This window comes from Thalia democratica, chromosome 8, assembly GCF_965202585.1.
Source record: "Thalia democratica chromosome 8, ktThaDemo2.hap1.1, whole genome shotgun sequence".
In the NCBI taxonomy this organism is placed as follows: Eukaryota; Metazoa; Chordata; class Thaliacea; order Salpida; family Salpidae; genus Thalia; species Thalia democratica.
This window is the reverse complement of record NC_139172.1, coordinates 16,621,189-16,630,172: the sequence shown is the minus strand read 5'-3', so window position 1 is coordinate 16,630,172 and position 8,984 is coordinate 16,621,189. Positions and strand designations below refer to the sequence as shown.

The following is an 8,984-nucleotide window of genomic DNA, read 5'->3' as shown; positions in this document are numbered from 1 at the left end:
GTTAAACTAAATAGTAATGGTTAAAGCTGAAAGGAAGGAAATTTTGATTGCTGCTCGTGAAAGGGGTTTTTAGTTGTTTATATCATCCTTTATGTTTATATGTCAAAAAATAAAAACTGATCAAACATTTAAAACATAAAGAAATTTGTCGGTAGTTATTTTCTACTTAAGACTTTATTTTATGAAGTGCCGATTTTTTTTTAGACTAATATATTTTGTTTAGTTTTATTTTTTTTATTTGTTATAGCTTTCAAAATAAAATATTTTTAAGGAAATTTAATAGTAGTTGGTAGTATCTGCAAATTACTTTTTATGTTGAAATAATTGTATAGCAATATTTTGATTTAATTTTTTTTTATATCTGTAAAGTATAATACTTTTACGGTAAAACATTTGATCAAAGGACCAGGACCTGGGAGATATGCCCTACCGTCCACAGTAGGCGAGAAAAATCATGACTTTTCTAAACATAAAAAGCCTGCATACTCAATGGGCATGAGACTTGATAATGACAGTTAGTACAGTAATTTAACAATAGTATAGAACAACTTTAGAATAATAGTATAAATTAACATGTATATTTGAAGCTCAATAAACTTAATTCATAAATATAATATATTTTTTGTTACTATTTACTTAAACTAACATTTGTTGTTAAATTAAAAACATATAAGATAAGGCTGATAACGTTAATTTTTTCTATGAGATTATTGCTTTTGTTTTATACAGAATACTCAAAAAACACTAGTCCAGGACCAAAGTATGGAATAGACCCTCGAGTTACAAGATCAGGTAATGAAGGTGCTCCAAAATACACAATTTCGGGACGAAACAATGATCCAGGTTTTTTTTTTCTACAATAAAACACTTTTAATAAAATTGATAGTAGTCTAAGTAATTTAACAAAACCATTTGTGTTTATAAACTACTAAGGAGTTATAATTTTCAGGTCTTTATCAATTTTCTGTTGTTTATTTGATTGATGCATATAAAATACCTCGCTTTAGTTAGCAAATTGTTTGAACTTATGCTGAATTTAGAACTATTTAATTTCAAATTCTCTAAAAACTGCACTTTTTTTAATTATAGGAGTTTTTCTTTACTTAAATATCTTAAAATCTAACTTACTTTTTACAGAAATTTTCAAGCCTCCTGGACCTGGAACGTATGACAACCATAAGGTACATCCACAAGGTCAAAGAAGGGCACCAGCATACTCAATGTCTCAGAGAACTAAATATCGAAAAGAAGATTCTGTTCCAGCTGCAAACGCATACAATGTACCACACTTAATAGGACCAAAACTTGCTAACAAAAAGTCTAATCCTTCTTATTCTATGACAGCCAGGTTTCATACTTTAAACTTTTTTTAATCACAAATTAATACAACAGTTTGTATATTTAGATTTTTTTTTTAAGATAATTACTTTTTTAAAACATTTTAGCTGTACAATAAACATGGTTTTTTTTTACTTTACGTTTTGGCTGTAAGATTTTTTATAAACTAACAAGACTAAGAACGTAAAAATAAAAAGCTGTTTTTTATTTATAAAAAACTTAAAGTTTGTTTGAAACAAACTTCAAAGTTATAAAAATTATTACAATACATTGTAAAACTTTTTAAAACAGCATTTGTTTAATTTTTTAACTAAAAAAGGTAAATGCATTAATTTTTAATATCATGTGCTTGTTTTAAGTTAAAGCATAGATTCATTTAATTTTATTCTGATTTTTTTATTTTTACTTAAAATTAAACAATATTATGAAATTATCTTTTAATGTTCAGGACAAACGTAAACTCATTCAGCGAAGACTTGGCAAGGACCCCAGGGCCAGCTAAGTACGGTGCAACTTCCAACAATCTGGTAAGAAATAAACAACCAGCTTACTCAATGCAAGGTCGCAACCAAATGCCAGGAGACGAAACCAGGAAACCAGGTCCAGGAGCTCATTATCCTGAGCGTGTTACTATTCACAAAAAACGCGCTCCCGGGTTTTCAATGGGCATCCGTCATTCGGAGTTTATTGCTCCCCTTATAATCGATGCAGACTTATAAAACTATTAAATATTTTAAGCAAGAGTTGTCTACTATAATAACTTTAAAAATTACTTTTAAAAGTATGATAGACATAATTTTTTAATAAAAAAGAACAAGTATGTAGATAGCAATCAACCAATTCACATTTAACTCCTAAATATTAAAAATAAAATTTGAAATGTTATAAAAGTGTATATATAAAATAAGATCTTCAAATAACGAACTAAATTTAAATGCATATTTGATTTGCTATACTTATGTCGACAAATATTTTTTTAAATTATGTATTTAAAGGACCCATATTGAATCTATAATATTATTTAACAATGTATAAAAGTAAGAGTATGTAAGATAAGTAATAGTTTTCTGCCTTAAGTAAATTAAATAAACTTTAGTTTTAGTTGTTTAATATATAACTTGATAAGTTTATTTAAAGTTAAAGATTTATTATTTATTTTGTATTATGTTAAAATTTTACCTTGTTATTTTCTCAAACTAAATGCACTATAGATCTGCCTAAAATATATTTTAGAAATCAAATAGTTTAAAAAATAAGTTTCTGCCATTGGCTGTAGATTATCATATTTTTAATATGTTTTAAGCATGTATCTACTTTTCCACTGTGATAGTTAAAAAAAAATTAGCATTCAAATGTTAATACTATTCTAAATTTAGCCATATGTTTTGTTTACACTGCACAAAACAGTTTACTAAGAGGTATGTAACATAACTTATGTATTAATCTACTTTTTTGTTCTTACATATAATTTTATATTTTATACAGACACTTCAAGTTTGCTTGTTTTTTTTGAACTCGTTTATCATTGGAAAAAAATAAACTTAATGTGTGGTAAAACTCTTAAATGTCTTTTTTCACTTAATAAACTTTCCCTAAACAGTGTAAATAATTTTAGCTAAACACAACAATGCTTTCAATTCTTATAAATTTTAGTTATTAAATAGTTTTAAATAGTAGAAACACACCCAAAAGCATAATTAAATACTAAGTTATAACATAGAACGTATATTTTGTATAGACATAATAAGTTCTATTAATATAACTTTTTTTAAATAGGTTTTTAAGTTTTAGACTATTTTTTTTATTTAACTGTATTATAAGCTAGTTTATAATTTATTTTTACAAAATTCTAGTTCAGAAAACTTACTTTAGCAAACTTCATACCTCGAAAATCAACGATCGAAAATTTTGGTCAAAGGGCCTTGTTTTAAATAAACTGCTACTTAATAAAAAGATTATTATGGTAAAAATAAAAATTAAAAGTGATAATTCACAACAACTCTAAAGGCAAAATTACTAACTTTTAAATTGTGTTAGTTAAAGAATCTTAAAAATACGATTTTCTAAAAATATAAAAACAGAATTCAGTGCTTAAATTAATTTCGCTAAATATCAATCAATGAAAATCAACTTGTTCTAAATTATAAGATATGTATAAGTATTGAAGTCAAAATTATCTGAAGTCAAAATTTCTAGCTATTAAATTGTCTTAGTAAAGAATCTTAACAATACGTTTTTCTAAAAATATAAAAACAGGATTCAGTGCTTAAATTAACATCGCGAAATATCAATCAATGAAAATCAACTTCTTCTGAATTAAAAACTGAACAACAAGACATGTATGAGTATGATTTATTTTTATTTCTGATTAAGTAAAAGAATTGTTGCTTGTTACTCTTCCACTTCATTTGATACATACATATATTTAAAGAGGTTTTTTTAGTTTTTTGTAGTTTTATATCAACACATGATACATATTTAAATAGAAATGTTCGAGGATATTTATAGGATTAACTTGATATATAATCAAACATTTGATAGACAGTTGCATTGTATCTTTACCCGTTTTTCATGTGTTTTAAATATTTCAGTCTACCATAAAACAGTCGGGACGCTTACACCTGTGAAAGTTCGCCAACAAATTTCAAGTTTAGAACTGATGGACATAAATAAAAAATCGCTCCCTTTAACATTTATTAAGGCTTATTTCTCATTATAATATCCCTAGACAAAATGCAATTGACTGTGTAAAGGATCGGAAAATGCAGCCCGTGAATCAAAAATCTGCGGCTTTTAATGTGCTTTTTAGCCAAAAATAAACTTCAAAAAAAAGACAAGTTTTTTATGTTTTAAATACTCGTAAAAAGGCTCTTAATTTAACAAACTTTATTAGTGTTTATTTTATCACTTTTTCAACATTGTTTTTCCTAGTTACTACAGAACTTTCATCTAATTGCGATCTGCAGAAAACATTTTATTATACAATGCGGCTCGTGAGCAATAAAAGTGAGTGTTACTTATTTTCTTATAAAAGGCTGTCGACCCTTTGACTTAAAACCTAACGTCGATCCATCAATTAACTTGACACGGATAGTCGAATCTAGAGTTTTTCTAATAGAAATCTTCAAGATAAACTCGTTAGATCAGCTGTACACAGAAAAAATTTTCTACGGATCTATATTAAAATATGTGACTATTAAGGAAATAATAAAGCGTTAATCAACTAAAGTTATAAAATAAACACACCTAAAAAGTTATAAAAATGTATTTAAATACGTTCATTATTATTTATTTTTAAATATGTTCATCATTTTGTTTTTCTAGCATTCTAGCTAAAATTTGAATCGTTTACCATTATTTATTTCAGTTCAATATAATTAAAAACAGCTATAAATCTACTGATATACTTAAGATTTTTCTTTGAGCTTTTTTAACGGTTGAAAAGTTATAATCAAAATAAATAACCAAGTAACACATTTGATAGTTATTGGATTATGATTAAAACTAATATATCAAAGGACAATGACTAAAAAATTTAATGTTGAATCAATATTGATTAATTCTGGAAATTAGGTTAATCTGTATTCAAGTGGTGTAAGACACAATAACTAATTTCTTTGTATACCAGGTCTTCGTATCAAATTTCTTATGCAATACTTTATCATTGTTTAGAAAAATATTGTTATTTAATCAAAAATCTTAAACAATAAAAAACTATTTAACAACTTACCTCAAATTAAGTCAATATCGCCTAAATAAAGGCTTACTCATGTTTATAAATTAAAATAATTAAGAGTTTTATATAGTTTATTTTAAGCTTATAAAACTTAAAAACACTTAAAGTTTGTACAAATGTGTTTTTTGTTCTGTTTTATATTCCTATTTACAATATTTATATTGGAGGAAAAAATAATATTTACATAGGTAAACACAGACTTATGACAAAAATAATTTTATCATACTATCAAAAGCCTATTTTTTACTCTGAATTCCCCGGAGTAAACCAAGTTATTCTTTACAGCTTAAACTTACATGGGCTCATTGGTGTTACAGCAGTAAATTAACCAAAGTAAACCTCAACTGAATGCAGAAATTAATTTTGTAATAAATACCCCGTAAAAACTTATTTGTGAAAAAAAAAACTTATACTAAACATGGTTGCATTAAAATATAACCCTTTAAACTAAAAAATTGTTTAATATTGATAATATAAAATAAAAGCCAACATTTTTTAAACACAGGTAGCACTCAGTATCTTGTAGATAAGAAACTATTGGCATTATTTTGATGCCTTTTACTTAAAACTTTTAGTAAAAAACAGCTTACTCACTATAAGTAAAATTAAAAATAATTAAAATGTAACATATTATCTACTTTTGTATATTAAGATCACATATAACAATAAACTTAGTTTTAATTTTAATATTTTAGTAAAACTATATGAATTTGTAATAAAAATTTAACATTTATACTAATAGTTTAAAGCATCATTTATAAGAATCTTTGTTGATTTCGTTTTCTATTCAAACTTGAACTTTTTAAACTCAGGGGCTGCTTTAATAAAACTTTTTTAATTCTAAAATTTTTGTTATTTTACCCTATTTCGATAAATTAAGATAAGAATGACAGGAGATCAAAACAATGAAAGACCTGCTTTGACAGCACACTTGTGCAGACCTTTTCTAGGTTTAGAAAATGATGTCACATTCAAATCTGAGTAATAAGAATCACTGAGAAGAATATGAGAAATGTGATGATACGTCATCACTGATGAGCAAATAGGTCTGTAATTTCATTTCGTACCATCAGTTTGCGTACTCAATTCTGCTGATACTCGATTTGTCTAAAGATCTATAACTAGTTACTCTGCACTTCATACTTTAAGATTTTGCTAGTCAGACTTAATGAAATATTATGACTAAAAAACATTAAGGCGCAGGTTGGTCTAACTTTATCCGGTTGTCTTTATCACCTTTCACTAATTGATGCCTTAGTGGATTTTCAAAGCCATATATAAATCCTGACAACTTTTTTAGACCAATACCAGACTTTTTATAATTACCTGTCAGTTCTTAAACAATTTTAAATTTTCGAAGATAGTTCTATTGTAATGTAATGCTGCAAATTCCTTGCATTGTTCAATATTAAGAGCTTACTGAAGTTATGAGAAATGAGGCTTAAAATCAATGATGCAACATTTCATCAAAACATAATACTTACATTTTGATGTGTTCAGTCAGTTTGTTTGCAGCTGTGTTAAAGACCTCCAGAAAGAAATCTTTATTAAACTTATTGTTTCCATGTAGAGTTAATATTTAAATAGTATGTTAACTGATTTAACTTATTAAAGTTATATTTAAAAGTTTTTAAAGCCTTTAATAATTATTGCTCACGTAAGGTTTTTATTTAAACAATTGTTAAGTCTCTTAAAATTTATTTATATATTTTGTAATTATTTAAGTTTTTATAGTTTACAGTACTAAAACTTGGTTTGATATTAAGTTGCACTTTTACCAAGTGGTTTATAAAAGTTTATAAAGTACAGTACACTACCGCTTAAGTACGCAAATTGAACCCGACCAAAAAGTGCGTACTTAGCACGGGTAGTGCGTACTTCTTGAAGACATAGTATAATATGAACTTCAGTTGTTTGTTTTCTTTCTTACAATTAGCCACTAAATAATTAAGCCAAATAAACAAGCCCTTTTATCATAAATAACATTTAATACATAATTCTAATCTGCAAAACTTTTTATTAGATTTTAAAATGATTTATTTTGTCTATAAAAAGTTTCTACGTAATTAATACATACTATTAGTATAGAAAGTCAATGTCAGTCAATGGTATAAAAAAGAATATTAAGCCATATTTTGTTTTATTAGAGGTAAAGTACCAAACTACATTGTGTTTACCAAACATTTTGAAAACATCAATGTGGGTACATTTAAATTAAGTTATGACTTAACTATGTTGTATTTGTAGGTTTTTTTAGCTTTGTCATCTAGATTTATTTATTCAATAGCATTACAGCTCAAATATCATTATTTTTTTCACTTTTCTGCAACCACTACATAAGTATTTAGTTTATTAACTTTTAATAACAGGACTGTCACAATTTCAGGCCACTTAGACTACTCAGGATTACTCACCCTAGTTTAGAATTTGTGAATGTCTTAGGCTAACTCAGCAGGTTGGCCATTCTACCTTTCTTGATAAGTGCGTACTTAAGGCGTGATGCGTACCAAAAAAAGTGCGTACTTAAGCGGTAGTCTACTGTAATTTGTGTTTTTGTAGTATAGTTGTTGTATTTCTATGTGGTTCTTTTGTATAACAGATACATCACCAAAACTGTCTTGTCTGATTCTTTAAGTAGTCTGAATTAGAATATAGTATATATTAGATAGTAATTAAATATGGTAGGATTTAGTTAGTATAGGTATTACTAATAAGTAAGTGTACCACAATCAACACCTTTTAGTTTATTGTTTCCTTAATCAATTTTTTTTATAACAATTTATGATTTATAACAAAGCAGTACTTGCAAGTAAATTAGAAGTCTGCACCAAATCACATTAAATAAAGTTACTTACCATACAAATGTCGGTATGTATCTTGCGTCAAACTATTTTAACTAACTTCCTTTAGAGTCGTAAAAATAAAAACCTTTTGGAACCCAATTTGTACAAAAATTTTTAAGCGAATTAGTTTGTGAAAAAGTGATAAGTCTTCTTAAAAAGTGGATATGCGTGAACAGCATTTACAGTTTTCGACTTTAAGGGCTGCAAAACAGGGCACATCACATCAAAATATATCTTTTTAAGTCAATTTCTTAACAAGCTTGTGCTCGTTAAGTGTTAAAGCTGCTACTAGTTTTATACTTTCTAGCAATGAAAAAAATATAAATTTCAGAGTTGAGTAACTGCAATGAAATTTAAAAGCATTTATATAAAATCTGGCAGCAATTGATAGCAGACAGATCACTAAAATATTTAGTTATCGTTTCTGAAATTCATCAAACAAAAAAAGTAAAAAAATATAAATAAAAAATTAAGACTCAACGGTTTACGTTTAAGGATTGCTTGAAAAGTGTAGAAGACAAAATTGAAATAAATAGTTATTGCTTTGATTTTTATTAATTGCTTCCTGATGAACCTTTTAAACTTTCCAACTTAAATTATTTATATCATAAAAAATAAGCTTATTTTGAAATAGTAACTGTGAAATTCAACTTTAAGTATTATGTTAGATATGATAATACGAAAAATACTATCTTCAAAGTATATTGACCCCCTTATGTCTTATTCAAGTTATAAATGAGTAAATGTTTCAAATGACAATAGCTCAAATTTGCTAACAGCTAGGAAGCTAATTTTTTGTTCGGATCTTTTATTCGACTTAACATGCTTAAAAATAATTTACTAAGCTCTGCTAAATCTTAATTTATTATGGAAGCCGCTCTCAACATATGTTAAGTCTTTTTTTATAATACTTAGATACTTTTCTATTAATTAATTCTTTTTAATTTAATTAAGATTATTAGCAATGTATTAAAAATACTAACTATAAGTTACAGTATTTTATTTTTTTTTAATTCTAAAAACACATTTAAGTTTTAGTTTATTTTACCAAATTAATTTACTGAAAC

General features: G+C 26.1%; 1 protein-coding gene across 1 annotated transcript; it reads left to right on the top strand.

Moving 5' to 3' along the window:
- Positions 1-2,174, top strand: LOC145842171 (ciliary microtubule associated protein 1A-like). Its single transcript, XM_082949570.1, has 5 exons — positions 1-65; positions 404-514; positions 730-843; positions 1,138-1,348; positions 1,787-2,174. The coding sequence occupies exons 1-5, from the start codon at positions 17-19 to the stop codon at positions 2,055-2,057; spliced, it is 756 nt and encodes a 251-aa protein (XP_082805696.1). The 5' UTR covers positions 1-16; the 3' UTR covers positions 2,058-2,174.
- The last annotated feature ends 6,810 nt before the right edge of the window (positions 2,175-8,984 follow it).

Bases quoted from the DNA above. Each gene is read 5' to 3' on its own strand.
- LOC145842171 (XM_082949570.1), top strand. From the start codon at position 17: ATGGTTAAAGCTGAAAGGAAGGAAATTTTGATTGCTGCTCGTGAAAGG. The intron at 66-403 runs GTTTTTAGTTGT...ATTTGATCAAAG, and splicing joins GATTGCTGCTCGTGAAAGGG to GACCAGGACCTGGGAGATAT. The intron at 844-1,137 runs GTTTTTTTTTTC...TACTTTTTACAG, and splicing joins GGGACGAAACAATGATCCAG to AAATTTTCAAGCCTCCTGGA.